Raw genomic sequence first — 16,446 nt, forward strand, 5'->3', positions numbered from 1 at the left:
GTACTAAATATATTAAATAACTAGTTGTGATGCATCACAATGCAAAACACTATTATTGGCAGGAATAAAAAGAAACAAATGAAAGCAGTAACTACTACTGGTTCATGCAAAAACATGAATGACGAAATATTAGGCTGAGTGAAGGAGCCAGGGAGATTTTTTTTAAAGTTCATATTGTATGGTTTTATTTTTATGAAATTCTAGAAGCTGTACAACTGAAAAGGGCACAAGGGAAACTTCTAGGGGATGAAAATGTCTTATTTCTTCAAAATGGTGTGGGGTACATTAATGCATGTACTTTTCAAAACGGATTTAAAGGAATACAGAGTGGAACATATCACTGCATGCAAACTTTACTTTAAAAATTTTAAAAAGACCATCAAAACATCATTGTATTTACTTTAAAATAGTTCTGATATCTTATGGATGCATGCTGAATTATTTACAAATGAAAACATATACATAATTCTTGGGATTTAGTTAAAAATGAGGAATGGGAATAGTGATTAAAAACTGGGGAGTGGATGAAAATATAGATGAAACACGATTAATCATGAGTTGGAAAATAGTGGAAGTTGGATGCTATTGCACCGAGAGTCCTTTATTTTCTCCACTTTTGTATATGTTTGAACATTTCCCATAGTAAAAAGTTGAAAAGAGAGGGATCAATGAACAGGACTTAACTTGTTGAAACTCTACAAGTCATAAAGCAAACCAGCTCCCAACTTCCTTCTCCGATCCCAAGGAAGCAAAATATGAGTATTTTGGAAAGACCACTTTTCAAATGAGCCGACCAATAGAGCAAAGAGTTCCTTAAGTAGCATATTCTCGCTTCCCATCTCTTTTGGTTTCAAACGGTTGATTTGAAGATTTAAATTGCTTTTTACTCACATTTCAGAGTGTGAGTGCAAGGATCAGAGAGAGGGGCAAGCTTCAGAGAAAGCCTTTTTTTCCGCCCTACAAAAAATAAGCACAATACAAAGGAACAAAAAACATAGAGCAAAGATGCGTTTTTCCGTTACAGGTCTAAAAGCAGCCTCCCTACCAGGCAAAGAAAGCCGAGGGAGTCCGTGAGGGGAGGAGTTTCGTTCTCCATTCCGGCGTGATCCAGGAACAGCTGTTTCCCCTCCAGCTCTTAAAGGTGAAATTGTGTTAAACAGTGCAAAAATTGTCTCGAACCCCTTGCGTGTGTCTGTGTGCCGGTGTGTGGGATGGGGTGGCGTGTCAGCACCGAGGACAACGCGAATTCCAAGTCAGGAAGGTGAGTGGTATGTGTTGAGAGAATCTCCCTTTTCAGAAGGCTCTGAAAAAATTGGATATACTGGTTCAGGAGAATCAGTCACGCTGGATATGTCTCTTCCATCTAGGCACCTGCATCTGGAAAGTAAATCCCATTCTGAGAATGAAAAACCTTACAGCCGTTTGGTTTCGACGGCTGGGGAATGTTTATTCCTTGTTTCACTGATGGGAAAAGAAAACAGCGTCTGGCAGCCGCTGATTGGTGGAAAAGAAAATGGTGATAGTGGGGTGGAGAGAGGATTTGACTAGCCTCCTCCTGCCTCTCTTCAACCTGTAACTCTTCTTTACTAGTCTCCTCTCCGCCCGCGAGACCTTATCGGGCTCATGAGAGGTTAAGAGTAGGCCTAAATCTGGGGGATATTTAAACAAAAGCATCGTTAACCTTTTGTCCTACGACCGTTAATCACACTTCATTGATCCGAGGGAAACGTGCTCTTGGCAAAGCTGATGTGAGCACGCTTCCTAGATTGCCTGTCTCTTTCAGCAGCTCCTCGAGAGACTGGCTGTGTCTTTGGTGGTCGACCTGTCACACTCCCCACTTCCCGAGGCTTGATCTGACGTGGGGGTCCCCGCGAGGAGCCAGCGGGAAAGGCGGAGACAAGGGGTGGGGGCGGGATGATGGGAAAGAGGGAGAGACTTCAGCCCAAGCCTAACACTCGGGATCTCCACGAGAGCTCCCGTGACCCTGAACTCGAGGTGAGCCGCAGAGCACCCCATCTTCCAGCCCTCCAGGTCCAGGCGGGAGGGGGGAGTTGGAGGTTCGGTCTTCCCCCGCCCCCACCCCCATCCCCATCCGAGGAGAGGAGTGAACTGCACGCGGCTGGGAAAGCGGCGAGTGCCAGGAGAGGGGCGGGGAGAGGAGCTGACAAATCAGCCGCGGAGGCGGTGAGAGGAAGGGGAGGAGGAGGACCGCGGAGACTGGAAGGAGCGGGGGCGAGCGAGCGAGCGCGGCGACGCGGGGTGAGGTGTGTGCTGGCTTTAGAGCGAACCCAGGGACCGAGCCGCGCCTTTAGCATCCTTGGCGCTCTTCCCGGCTCCCCCCGCCCCCCTCCACCCTTCCCTTCCGACCTTCTGCCTTTTTCTCTCGAATCCGCTCGTGCGGGGGACGAGGACTGGCAATTCGACGGCAGGTTTGTGGGTTTGCCTCCCACGCCCCCCGCCTCCCAGCGCAGGCTTGCGCTGACAGCCGCCTCCTCTGGGGACCACCCCTCTTCTGGCGCCACCTCCACCTTTCCTGTGCGCTCTTTATCCTCTCTCTTCCCACTTAAATAACCTTTGGGAATTGTTTTTAAATTTTGTTAAAGTGGGGGTGGGGGAGAAATTGGAGTTCCGAGGAGCCGAGGAAATCTGGTAAGGGCTTGTGGAACTAACTCGGCAGCTTTGGAAGGCGCGGAGAACACCTGGTGGGAGGAGTCCTTGCGGACGCCCGGGGGCGCGCGAGAGGGGTCGGGGGGCGGCGGTGGGCGTGCTGCAGGGAGGACCAGCTATAGTCGAGTCTCTCTCCGAGGTGAGTACTTATCCCTCGGGTGAGCTTGAGGAAAGTAATTTGACCTGTTTTCCTCCCGCTTCGATTACTTCCCTCCTTCTGGTCCTCAGAGGCCGAGAGGTCTGGATTCTCAGGGATCAGCTTTTCCTTTGGGGAACGCGAGGATGCTCCAGGGAGTATGAGTATTCAACTTTTGTTTGTCGCTGGCCTTAACCGACCCCCGCCCCCAGTCCGCCCTCTCTGTTCTCTCTGGGAAGTAAACAAGCTGCGTTTGGCAAATCGTTAAGCCGGAGCGTTGAGAGGGCGAGTCAACAGGTGATAAGGGGTTAACAGGTGCGGCGCCGGGTGGGGGGCGGGTTCCGGCAGCTGAGAACGCCCCCACGGGCGGCTGGCGCGCCTCCCGAGGCTTCCGCGGGTGTGAACTCGCGCCCTCCTGCACGCTCTGGGTTGATAGCCCAGGGTCGGGTGCTTGGCTGGGTGTATTAGAGCGAGGGCGGTGGGCTCGCAGTTGGCCTGAGGTTCAGCCACACCCAGAGTGAGTGATTCCTTCCCTCCCCTACTCGTGATTGATCTGTTAGCTGCCTTCTGGAATTTAAGCGTGTCCCTGACCCCCTGCCTCAGGTCCCTTTCCTTTTCCTGTGATGTCTTCTAAAACGCACTTCTAACTTACACTGTCACCATTTGGACCCTGGGAAGTTAAAAGAGGAGTCTATCTTTTCGTGCAATTCCACTTCGGAAACGCGTAAGAACAGCTCATGTGATTCCTCCTAATCCATGTTTAGGCGGCTAGACTTTATCCAGCCAAGATGGATGGGAGATGCTAAATTTTTAATGCAAAAGCTAAGAAAAGCCTCCTTTGTCCAGTGGTTGAAGTGGAGGTACGCTTAAGATGATCTCACTCTTTTGAGGATTCTACTGATCTTTCAGTAGTTTTTACTTTGGGTGGTTCTAATTTCGTTTTTTACGCAGAAGTTCTCAAAGTGTATTTTGTGTTCTCCAGTGTGGTGTGAAGGAATTCGTTAGCCATGGATGTTTTCATGAAAGGACTTTCAAAGGCCAAGGAGGGAGTCGTGGCGGCTGCTGAAAAAACCAAGCAGGGTGTGGCAGAAGCAGCGGGAAAGACAAAAGAGGGTGTTCTCTATGTAGGTAGGTAAGCCCTGAATGCCACTTCGGTATTTATTTGGGATTGATGGGTTAGGATGATTGATGCTTTAAATGCTGGTGTTTCTCACTTGATTCAGTTTTGCATCTCCACTCCTCAAAGTGGTGGGCTGAAACAGAGGTGTGTGTAGGTAGGTGAATGTGTGTATGTGAGCTAATATAAAAAGTGGGGCTATTTTGTTTTTCCAGACTATTTAATTTTGCAGTAATATTTAGGACTTTGTTTCTTTTTTAAGATGAATGTTTCTATGTGTAAGTTGGGTTTGCCTGGTGGCTCAGAGGTTAAAGTGTCTGCAATGCGGGAGACCTGGGTTTGATCCCTGGGTCGGGACTCTGAGGACAGTTTTAAAAACTCTGTCTTAGAAAATATTCAATAGTATCTTACAATCAAACTCCTTCATGAGCTTTTGATTTATCTTCATGAATAATATATGCTAATTTCAGTGTATCCTAATTTAAAAGTAAGATGTTGATATAATCTTGAGATATGTAAAGAGAGACCTACTGTGACCTTAAAATGGAAAGGACAGACAAGTCTTTGGAGTTACTTCTTGTGACCACTTAGTAAGTTGGGAACTAAGCTCAAGAAATTGCTTGAGGGCTGCTAATACCTCTGAGACATTTATATAGTTCATTTATCAAATGATACAATAAATTAGAGGCTTACTGTTTTTCCTCGTTTATAAATTCCCACATCAGAGTATTCTTGCAGTGAAGTGAAAGTCACTCCATCCCATCTGACTCTGTGATCCCATGGACTGTTCATGGAGATTCTCCGGGTTAGAATACTGGAGTGGATAACCTTTTCCTTCTCCAGGGGATTTTCCCAACCCAGGGATTGAACACAGATCTCCCCAGGGATCGAACCCAGGTCTCCCGCATTTCAACTGGATTCTTTACTGGCTGAGCCACAAGGGAAGTCCAAAAATAGTGGAGCGGGTAGCCTATTCCTTTTCCAGAAGCTCTTCCTGACCCAGGAATCAAACCAGGGTCTCTTGCATTGCAGGCGGATTCTTTACCAACTGAGCTATCAGGGAAGCCCTACTCTTTTTTTTTTTTTTTTTTAATCTTGAACTGTGTTAGGTTGGGTGTTGTTTCCCAACTCACCTGGAATTCTTTGGGTGAAGAAATAGGCATGCACATAGACACACACTCATCTATAGGGATACAAACAGGCACATGAGCATACATTCACCCACTGCCCATTCTGCCTCTTCTTTTTCTCTTCTGAGCTAGGTCACATTCTCTGGTAGCAGGTGTACCAACAGTAGCCAAAGGATGAGTAATAAAGTGGAGGATGAGCATAAGGGATTGTGTAGAATACTCTATGTCTGTGGAGTGAAAGAAAGCTATATCGTCTCTTTGATATAGATGGGCTGGAGAAAAGTTATACTTGGAATGATTTTTATGAATATTTCTCATATTTTTTCTCTTGTTCATAGACTTTTTATTTTGGTTTAATCTTACCACAAACCTCTAGTTAAATTACTCTTTATCTTAAAATATATTTTCAGAAAATGATTGGATTAAAAGATGTTACAAGAGGGAAAAGTCAATGAGTTAATCTCCGTTTTTTCCTTGTGAAACATGGATTGTATCTTTTTAGGTGGAATTTGGAATACTGAATCAGTAACATTCAGATAATCAGTATTTTTATATTTGTCCTCAGTGTTCCAGGTTGTCCAAGTGCATGCTTTGTAACCATTCCTTGATTTCAGTTACTTTATAACTTAGTTACTTTTAAGATTTTTTTAGTAGGATAATATTGATTTATTAGTTTTGAATGAGCCCAAGAACCACTGACTATTAAATTAACACATTGCTGTTTTCGAGGTAATAAGCAGGATTATCATCTGGAAAACATTGTACTTGTTTTCACTTTCAACCATGAGTTTGGGCAAATAAAATGACTTAATTTTTAGAGATTAATTCTGTTATTTTGTCTGAGATTATTATATGAAATTTCAACTTGTTTATGTGCAGATAACACATTTATTTTAAATGTGTTTAAATAAACACATATTATTTTAAAAAATAATCTTCAGTGTTTATTATGGTATTTAGCAGAGTGCATTCTATATACTATTTATCACTTAATATTTTAAAGTCAGTTAAAAGTTGAACACAAATACGTAATTCAGGATGAAGCATGACCTTGTGAAGTTATAGTACTACCAGGTGTTGGCAAGCTTTTTCCGTAAAGGGGTAGTGAGTAATTTTAGGGTGTGATATCTGTTTCAGCTGATCAGCTTTGCTCCCCTGAAGTGAAAGCAGCCATAAACAGTAATTAGGGTGACTATGTTCCTATAAAACTTTACTTACCAAAACAGCTGGAGAGTTTATTTGGCTCATAGGCTATAGTTTACTGACTCCTGATAAAGTAGGAAAAAATGTAGATTTAATGTTAAACTTAAATTCCAGTCCAGACTATACCACTTTTTACCTCTAGGATAATGGGGAAGGTACTTAACATATCTAAGCATCACTTTACTCATTTGTAAAAATACAATTTGAATAAATGCAAGTACCTTGCAGAGTTCTTGTGAGAACATCATAATAAAGCAGAACCTGTAAGTAAAAAGGCATACTTTTAACAAATTAAAGACTTAATTTTTATAACAGTTTTAAATTAACAGAAAAATTGATAGATAGAGGTTTCCCATGTACCCCTCCCCCCACACATGCATAGCCTCTCCAATTACCAACATCCTTTACCAGATGGTACAACTGTTATAGCTTATGAACCTACATTGACACATCGTAATCATCGGAACTCCATTGCTTCCATTAAGGATCACTCTTGCTGCAATATGATCTGTGAGTTTGGACAAATGTGGAAATGGCAGTCCACTCCAGTATTCCTGCCTGGAGATTCCCATGGACAGAGGAGCCTGGTAGGCTGCAGTCCATGGGGTCACAAAGAGTCAGACACGACTAAGTGACTAACATACACACACATTCATCATTATAATATATAGAGTATTTTCAGTGTCCTAAAAATCCTCTGTGCTCTGTTTATTCATGGCCTTCTCCCAGCCTCTGGCTGTCACTGATCTTTTTCTCTCCATAGTTTTGCCTTTTCCAAAATGTCATATCAATGGAATCATATATTATTTAGGCTGTTGAGATTGGCTTCTTTCAATTAATAATATGCATTTAAATTTCTTTCATGTCTTTGTATGGCTCATTTCTTTTTAGTGCCAAATAATATTCTATTGTCTCAGTGTATCATAGTTTATCATTCACCTCCTACATCTTGGAGGTACTTGGAGGGCATCTTACTTGCTTCAAAGAGTTGGCAGTTATGAATAAAGCTGCTGTAAACGTCTATGTGCAGGTTTTTGTGTGTACATAAGATTTCAGCGCCTTTGGGTAAATATCAAAGAGCACAACAATTGCTGGGTCATATGATAAAATATGTTTAGTTTTCAAAGAAACCATCAAACTGTCTTCCGCAGGGACTGCACCGTTTTGCATTCCCACCAGCAATTAATGACAGTTTTTGTTACTCTACTTCCTTGACAAAATTTGATACTGTCAGTGTTCTGGACTTTGGCCATACTAATACATATGTAGGGGCATTGCACTGTTATTTTAATTTGTATTTTAAAACTGGTGACATAGGATGTGGAGCATCTTCTCAAATGCTTATCTACCATCTCCACATCTTCTTTGATGAAGTATCTATTAAGATCTTTGGCCTATTTTTTAACCAGGTTATTTGTTTTCTTATTGTTGATTTTTAAGAGTTCTTTGTCTTCTTTTTCAGATAGTTCATAAATATTTTCCTGTCTGCAGATTGTTTTCTCATTCTTTTGAAATTGTCTTTTATAGAAGTTTTTAATTTAAATGAATTCTCACTTATTAATGATTTAATGGAGTGTGTCTTTGGTGTTATAGCTCAATAGTCATTGCCATACTTGAGATTATGTAGATGTTCTTCAAGGTGATCTTCTAGAAGTTTTATAGTTTCACATTTTACACTTAAGGCTATGATTCATTTTGGATTATTTGCTTGTGAAGGGTATAAAGTTGTATAAAATTATTTTTTTCATGTAGATGTCCAGTTCTAGCACCATTTGTTTAAAGACTATCTTTGCTCCATTTTATTGCCTTTTTTCCTTTGTCAAAAATCAGCTGATTACATTTATGTTTGTGTATTTCTGGGCTCTCTTTTCCAGTCCCTTGATCTATTTGTTTATTCTTTCACCAATATCATTGTGTTGATTATGACAGCTTTGTAAGTAGTGTCAGTCCTCTAACTTTGTTCTTCTTCAATACCATTTTGGCTATTTTTGATCTTTGCCTCTCCACATAAACTTTAGAATCAGTTTGTCAATATCCACAAAATTACTGGGGTTTTGCTTGAGATTGTTGCTCAGTTGCTAAGTCATGTCGAACTCTGTGACCCTATGGACCGTGGCACAGTGGGCTCCTCTGTCCTCCACTATCTCCTGAAATTTGCTCAAATTCATGTCCGTTGAGTTGATGGTTCTCTCTCTCTCTATATATATATGTATATGTATGTATATATGTATATATATAACATGGAACTGTAAAATCAAGTTGGGAAGAGGTAACATGTTGTTAATATTCTGTCTTCTATCCATGAATGTGGAATATCTCTCTATTTATATAGTTCTTTGATTTTGTTATCAAAGCTACATAATTTTTCCCATATAGATCTTGTATATATTGCATTAAATTTATGCCCAGGTATTTTGTCTTTGATGCTAATGTAAATTATACTATGTTTTTAATTTCAAATTCTGCTCGTTCATTACTGGTATATAGGAAGGTGATTGACTTTTTAACCTTGCATCCTGCAATCTTTCTATAGTAACTTATCAGCACCAGGATATTTTTTGTTGATTCTTGACAGTTTTGTTTCATCTTTCCCAGCCAGATATCTTTTATTTCCTCGTCTTACTGCAATAGCTAGGGCTTCCTGTACGATGTTGAAGGACTGGTGAAAGGGGATATTATTGCCTTGTTCCTGGTAATAAAGTTCCTAGTGTCTCACAATGAAATATGATGTTAGCTGTAGACTTTTTGGTAGATACTTTCTATCAGGTTGGGAAAGTTCTCTATTTCTAGTTTACTGGGAGGGTTTTTTTTTTTAATCACAAGTAGGTGTTGAGTTTTGCAAATGCTCTTTCTGCATCTATTAATATGATCATGACATGTCTTTTTGAGCCTGCTGATATGAATTACTTAATTGACTTTCAAACACTGAACCGGCCTTGTATACCTATGATAAATGCCACCTGATTGTGATGTATAATTCTCTTAATGCATTGTTGTGTTTGATTCATTAACATTTCATTGAGAATTTTTGTAAGTGTACTTTTATATGTAGGAGCCATGGTTATTATTGTCAAATAAACTCTCCAACAGGGCTGCTTGGTGGCTCCAATGGTAAAGAATCTGTGCCAAGCAGGAGACCTGGGTTCGATCCCTGGGTCAGAAAGATCCTCTGGAGAAGGGAATGGCAACCCACTCCAGTATTCTTGCCTGGAGAATCCCACGGACAGAGGAGCTTGGTGGGCTACCGCCCATGGGGTTGCAAAGAGTCTGACAGGACTGAGCGTTCAGCACACACACACAAACTCTGCAGCAGAGTAATTTGCCAATGTATTTTCTTTTGATAATTTTATCCTTCATTATAAGAACTATTATCAATAACTAGCTTGAAAGATTAGAAGTAACTAGGGAAAATTTTCCTCTTTCACTTATGGCTGAAGAAGTTTAGCACACTGTTTTCTTAAGCCTCATGAGAAAGTAATCTCATTCATTTATAATATACTTTCAATAGCTAGCTTTTAATGCTAATTGATGAACCACCATAATCAATATTATTTTTGTTTTTTTCTCCTTTTGTGATATCTTTGTATACAAATTTTCAATCAACCTACTTCAATTTAATGGACCAAAAATTTCTCAATCAAATCGTTTAGAAATTGTAAGTTGAGAGTGAAATTCAAAAGCAAAAAAAAAAAAAAATGCAGTTCTTTGCCAAGTATTCTAACAGTAAAGGCAAGAAAATGACCTTCAAAACTCTTCCAGTGAGATCCTGCTCAATAAGTAGCAGTGGTCAAGACTGTGGATTGATGTCAAACTCCCAAGTCACAATTTGCTTCACCTCCACCATACTGAGATAGTCAACATGACATGCACAACAGCATAATTGAGTCCTTGGCAATGCCCAGGCATCATTTCTGATCTTCTCCACTCTGCAGCTTTGTGAAGTCATAAGAGACAAGAGGGGAATGGATGTGGGCTACATCAGCTTAGGGAAGCCATCAGATCTAGGGTCTCTTCAGCTGTATCTGTTATGAGATCTACTTATCTATAAGGTCTATCTGTCTATCACATTACTGGTGACATACCACTGGGCACGTATTTTGTAGCTTTATCTTTTCATTTACAGGTTACTTATCAATTAAAAGTTAATCATCAGTAACATACTACTAAACAATTATGAAAACCGAAAACAGGTAATTGATTTGATGCAAAGAAACTCATTAAGACTTTCTTGTATGTTTGGTTCAGGATACATTCCATGATTTAGCCGAAGATCAAATTATCAGGTACAACTAAGGCAGAGAGAATATACAATTGTTAAAATATATTTTTACTAGTTGTTTTTAAAAATAAGGTGTTGAAGGAGTGGCAGGTAGAGAATGATAAATATTCATTTCCTAGTTTTTCAGTCCTAATTTCCTTACATTCTTCTCTGATAGAATTACTTTATTTAGCTTATAGGGTAGTTTTCAAATGAATTTTCTTTTTATTGTTATTGTCTCCAAGATCATTAAAAAGCTGTATGAATTACACTAATAAATCCAACATTAGAGAGCTGATGAATAAAATTATTCACAAACTTAATTTTACCAATACATATTAATAAATTCTTTGTGTAAAAGTTTGGTAATGGTCAAGATTTGGGGAAAATTACTATCTTGCCCCTTCTCGAAGCTAGCATCAGTCATACTTCAGTGATAAAATACTGTATTCCTTCTAAAGATTTGCCTGGTTTCGTAGAAACAATATGGGCTTAGGGTCACAGAGCCCTTAATTTGAACATGCTTGTAGCTGGTGACTTCAGACAAATCATTTAACTTTAATTTGTAATTGCTTCATGTGGAGTAAAATGGGCATGATGTGAAATGGGGGGTTATTACAAACATTAAATGAGATGAAAAATGCCTTTTTCATAATAGATGTTCAACAACTATGAATTCCCTCTCTCCTTCCCCCATCCGTTTGTGTTCCATGGATTAAGTAATCTTTCTTTGTATTGCATTTTAGTAGAGCTTCTGCAGTTCTGAATCCAAAATCACCTTCCCAGCCAGACCCTGTGTTTTCTCACCTTTTCTTTTTTACTTTCTGTAAGTTGATATGTGAAGTGGGACACAAGGGTTGAAAAGCTATTATTGTGTGCTAAAATCTTAATTGGAGCATATCCGGTTAGCTTTGCTTTGTTGCATTTGTTGTAATGGTTACTAAATTTCTTTGTTTTAAATTTTTTGCTCCCTGAAGATATCTTTACATGTGGGTTTTTGAAGAGTGAGATATTATTTTTCCATTAGATGTATTTAAAAGTAGCTCATTAGCAGTAAAGGTGACTTTGAAGCTTATGGTTTGAATTTGTTTGTTTTTGTAGGATCCAAAACCAAGGAAGGGGTAGTTCATGGTGTGACAACAGGTAAGCTTTGTGGAACTTATATTCAAGGATGATATTGAAAATATCTAGTAAGCAGGATAGCCCCAGCACTGATCATTCAGGATGTAAATATAAATAACCACTCTGCCCATAGAGGAGCATTCTAGAAAACATCGGCTTTGTTTAATCTTGATTCTTTATTAAATATTTTAAAGTATGTTAAGTATTTGTTATAAGTAAGTAAAACACAGTGTTTGTAACTGTCAAGAATGATGACTGAATTGACTAGTTTAATTGTTTAGCTTATAGTGGTGTAACATTTGAGTGTTCTGATCAAATTAATGTTCTGGCAAATGATAGTGGAATATCATATAAGGACTGCCATTTTTAAAGAGTTGAATGAAAATTTTCTATAGAGTACAATGAAATATTCTGACACTAAAATATACAAATTATAATATCTCCTTGATTCAGAAGACATTTTAGGAAATACTCTTGGGATGATCAGTAAATTATTTATTGTGTTTATCTCTGTTTGACCTAATTTCACCCAAATTTTGAAATTAGGTCTGTAAGAAGATTACAATAAGGGAATAGCAAAAATGATGAAAATTATGATGGTGATGATGAGGAAGAGGAGGAGGATAATGATAGAAATAGAAAAATCACAATTTAGCAACTTTAATATATGGACTTGCTGTGATTGAGTTTTATGTTTTATGTACTCCAAGCTTTCTGACAGGCATGATAAGATATAATCATATGATCAGATAAAAAATATAACTCATATGATGAGAAAGCAGTAAATATGGCAGGGCCTCAGCAAAGTAACATGCTTCTATTGCTAAGTTATAAAACAGATTTTGAGAAAATCAAATAGGAATATTAATTAATACAGTATTTTGGTTAAGGCCACAAACACTGAAGCCAGACCTCTTTAGTCCAAATTTCTGCTTACCCCTTACTAGCTGTGTGACTGTTCTGCAAGATTCGTTCGTTACCTCTGTGTGATTCAGTTTCCTCATTTGTAAAAGAATTCAGTGAATGAGAATATAAATAAATACCTAGAATACTGAAGGCAAATAGTATGTATTATCTAGGTTTTACTTACTATCATTTTCTAGTGAATCTATCTTGAGCCACATTTTCGTAGCTAGTGCAGAAAGGTATTTATATGATTTTTATACATACTTTTATACATACTATATAGTCCATGGAATTCTCCAGGCCAAAATACTGAAGTGGGTGGCCTTTTCCTTCTCAGGGGATCTTCCCAACCCAGGGATCGAACCCCAGTCTCTGGCACTGCAGGCTGGTTCTTTACCAGCTGAGCCACAAGGGAAATCCAAGAATACTGGAGTGGGTAGCCTAGCCCTTCTCCAGCAGATCTTCCTGACCCAGGAATCGAAGCGGGGTCTCCTGCATTGCAGGCAGATTCCTTGTCAACTGAGCTCTCAGGGAAGCCCTTTTATACATACTTTTGACTAAAAAAGTTAGAGTATAAAATCAAAACAGGGAGTTCTATGGTGGCCTTGTGGTTTGGATTCTGGGTTTTCACTGCCATGTCCTAGGTTCAACCCCTGTTCATGGAACTAAGATCCCGCAAGCCACGTAGTGCAGCTGAAAATAAATAAATTAAATAAAAAACAACCCTTTGAAACTAATTCTTCTAGAAGCTAAGTTAAAGTATGCAACTTACTTTTGCTCTGTTGGAATTCAGTATATATAAACTGCCCTGTAGGGACCTTCTATAAATGGCATGTTATAAAGTATGATTTTTGTAAGAACTAGTTATCAGACAGTTGTAGACTATGCTATATGAAGAGAGTCTACTTGGTTTAACTGCTTTTCATTCTAATAGCTGAAGGAGAATCCATATGGATGAACAAGCAGATAAGCATGTTGCAAAGTTTAGAGCCTGTGGTAAAAATTAGAGAATAAGCTAATATTACCATCCAATGGAGGCTATGCAGATGGGCTGCAAGGATAACTATTGCCAAAGTCAGAATTTTTGAGGTTTTTTAGAATGATAGAATGTAAACATGAGTTTTTGAGGTGTTTGTGTGCATGAATGCGTACACACTTGGCCTGGTACAAGTGACTGAAGTTTTGTACTATAAGGCAATATTTTGCAGATTGTTTCTGAAGAACAGCAGCCTGCCAGCTAATGTTTCCATGGTTTTTAAATGTTTGGAGACTTTGCATATCCTGTCTTCCTTTTAACATATTAAAGAAACTGAGCTTTTCTACAATAAATAAATTTACATAATTTAGTTTAACCCAGGATTTCCAAAACTAATTTGACTTTCTTTCAATAGTTGAAAAAAGTGAAAGTCACTCAGTAGTGTCCCACTCTTTGTGACCCCCACAGACTGTTCAGCCCATGGAATTCTCCAGGGCTGAATACTGGAGTGGGTAGCTGTTTCCTTTGCCAGGGGATCTTCCCAACCCAGGGATCAAACCCAGGTCTCCCACATTGCAGGCAGATTCTTTACCTGCTGAGTCACAAGGGAAGCCCTTTCAACAGTTACTAGAGTTTAATTCAACTAGTGTTCCCCGGAATACTATGGAAAATCCTTCTAAGCAGGGAGACCATGATGATTTTGTTATGGGCAGTGTTTCCAGTCATTGCACCAGTCAAAGACTTGCCTGGTGGCTCAGATGGTAAAGAATCTGCCTGCAGTATGGGAGACCTGGGTTCGATCCCTGGGTTGGGAAGATCCCCTGGAGGAGGGCATGGCAACCCTCTCCAGTATTCATGCCTGGAGAATCCCCATGGACAGAAAAGCCTGGTGGGCTACAGTCCATGCGGGTTGCAAAGAGGCAGACATGGCTGAAGTGACTTAGCACAGCGCCAGTCAATCACCCTGGCAGTAGTAAAGTATCAGAAATGTCGGTATAAGTAATCTGGCTATGAAAATTGCAGTGGAATAAATCAGTTGCAAAAAGGGCCATCCCTCTCTCGTATCAGATAAATTAATTTGTTGAGTAAAGTTATTTCATGTAAAATTCTAAATTCATTTTATAAGGGTAAATAAATGTTTAAGGTAATAACCTCAGTAGTTAATCAGAGAGAATTGGTTGCTTTTTATATATGACCTAAAATGTTTATCATGGTACAAAATAATTGCTACATAATTGTTATTTACTTTGTTATTACTCTTAAAGCAGGGAAGGGAGAAACTATTATTAAGTACATAACAATATCAGCTAATGTTAAAAGAAAAATTTCCACAAGATTCATTTCATTAACTATTTTGTAGAAATACAGACTTTAGTAAACTTAGGCCAGGCATTTTCTACCTACAACATCCAGGGAAAATTAATCCTCTCAGTTAGATAATCTGAAGATAAAATCCAGAAAACTCTACCTTAATCCCTGGCTTTTTGATCTCAGGACATTATTATTTCAGTTGTCAGTACATCACTTTATAGGAAAATATGAGAGAGCACTTAATCTGGGCTTATGGAATGACATGCCTTTGAAGGTATTAAAAAACTTAATTTGATATAAGCTGACTCATTCTCATTTTTTCCCTCATGAAAGTGTGATATAAAGAAACTCCTATTGTTGGAGATCTACTGCAGGCTTTGATTCTTACACACAGAAACTTGTTATACAATAATGAACACAGTTAATTTCCAACATGTTACATTTTAAATTCCCTTGTTAAAAAATACAAATTTTTTTGTCCTCATATCTGTACTTTGTATACTAATTCAAAACTATATCTTAATTTTGTAATTTTTTTTTAATGTTATAGGCTAGATTTACTGTCTGTTCTAAAAGTTGGTGCCACATTTCCTTTGTGGAATTGTATTGTTAACTTAATTAGAGTCAATACTTATTGAAATTAACGTATAGATTACACATATACACAAAATTGCTTTTAATGTACTCAAAATTATTTAATGAGTGTTACTATGAAATAATATAAAGAGAATATTATCTCTGGTTTTGATCAACTCAAAATATACCAGTGGAGGTGGGTAGACATACTGGGAAATCAATAATTATGGTGCAAATAGAAAGTTCAGTAGTAAAGATATACCTAAAATTTTATGAGCACACAGGAGGAGGAAGAAGGACAGTTGTTGGGAAAAGAGGCTATTAACATGGAATTTAACTTTTGAGGTGGGTTTTAACAAAGGGTTTAAGGTCAGTAAATTATCTGCTAGATAAATCAGTTCCTACAGAAATCTTAAAATGTGTCTATCAGGGACTTTCCTTGTGGTACAGTAGTCAAAACTAAATGCTTCTAATGCAGGGACCTGGGTTTGATCCCTGGTCAGGAAAGATCCCACATGCTGTATGGCACAGCCAAAAAATAAAAATAAATTAAGAAAATAAATAAAATGGTCCACCACTGCTATATGTAAATCCTGACATTTTGTAATGTAAATAATTTACTTATTCTTACAGTGGTAAAATCTAATCAATTATAATAAACTAAAAAGTGCATTTTAGCATGCAGATATGTGCATTAAAAAAGTATGTATATAAATCTAGAATTATAAAAATAAACTTTCATGGCTGGCAGAAGAAAAATTATGAATCTTTAAAAAAGATCAAAATTTATTTTTGTCTTTGAGATTTTATAACAAGAAATGTTCATTTTCAAGTAAAATATTCTACTTGTATTCTTAGAAAAGAAAAAAATGAGAACTTGAAGCCCATAATTCACTATTTTTAAAGCATCAACATTCTGGAAATGTTTAAAAACATGAGATTTTCAGTACAGTTTTTTCACTGGCATTTAAATTGAACTTTGCATTGAGTATAGCCATGACTAGTTGGTAGGCATCTACCACATCCCCAGAAGTGGCAAATATC

At 38.5% G+C, this 16,446-nt stretch overlaps 1 protein-coding gene across 12 annotated transcripts in view; it reads left to right on the forward strand.

Annotated features, from left to right (window-relative positions):
- The first annotated feature begins 1,093 nt into the window (after positions 1–1,093).
- Positions 1,094–16,446, forward strand: part of SNCA (synuclein alpha) — a 146,559-nt gene continuing 131,206 nt past the window's right edge. The window contains exons 1-3 of one of the 12 annotated variants that reach the window (XM_043871463.1): positions 1,094–1,141; positions 3,786–3,931; positions 11,613–11,654. In XM_043871463.1, the coding sequence (XP_043727398.1) occupies positions 3,811–3,931; positions 11,613–11,654 (163 nt within the window). In that variant the 5' untranslated portion in view covers positions 1,094–1,141; positions 3,786–3,810. Of the gene's footprint in view, positions 1,262–2,128; positions 2,650–2,682; positions 2,807–2,946; positions 3,101–3,202; positions 3,321–3,507; positions 3,528–3,550; positions 3,664–3,785; positions 3,932–11,612; positions 11,655–16,446 lie in introns of those variants that run through there. The other 11 variants (XM_043871457.1, XM_043871455.1, XM_043871456.1 and 8 more) reach the window with 11 other exon arrangements.

This window comes from Cervus elaphus, chromosome 17, assembly GCF_910594005.1.
Source record: "Cervus elaphus chromosome 17, mCerEla1.1, whole genome shotgun sequence".
Classification (NCBI taxonomy): Eukaryota; Metazoa; Chordata; class Mammalia; order Artiodactyla; family Cervidae; genus Cervus; species Cervus elaphus.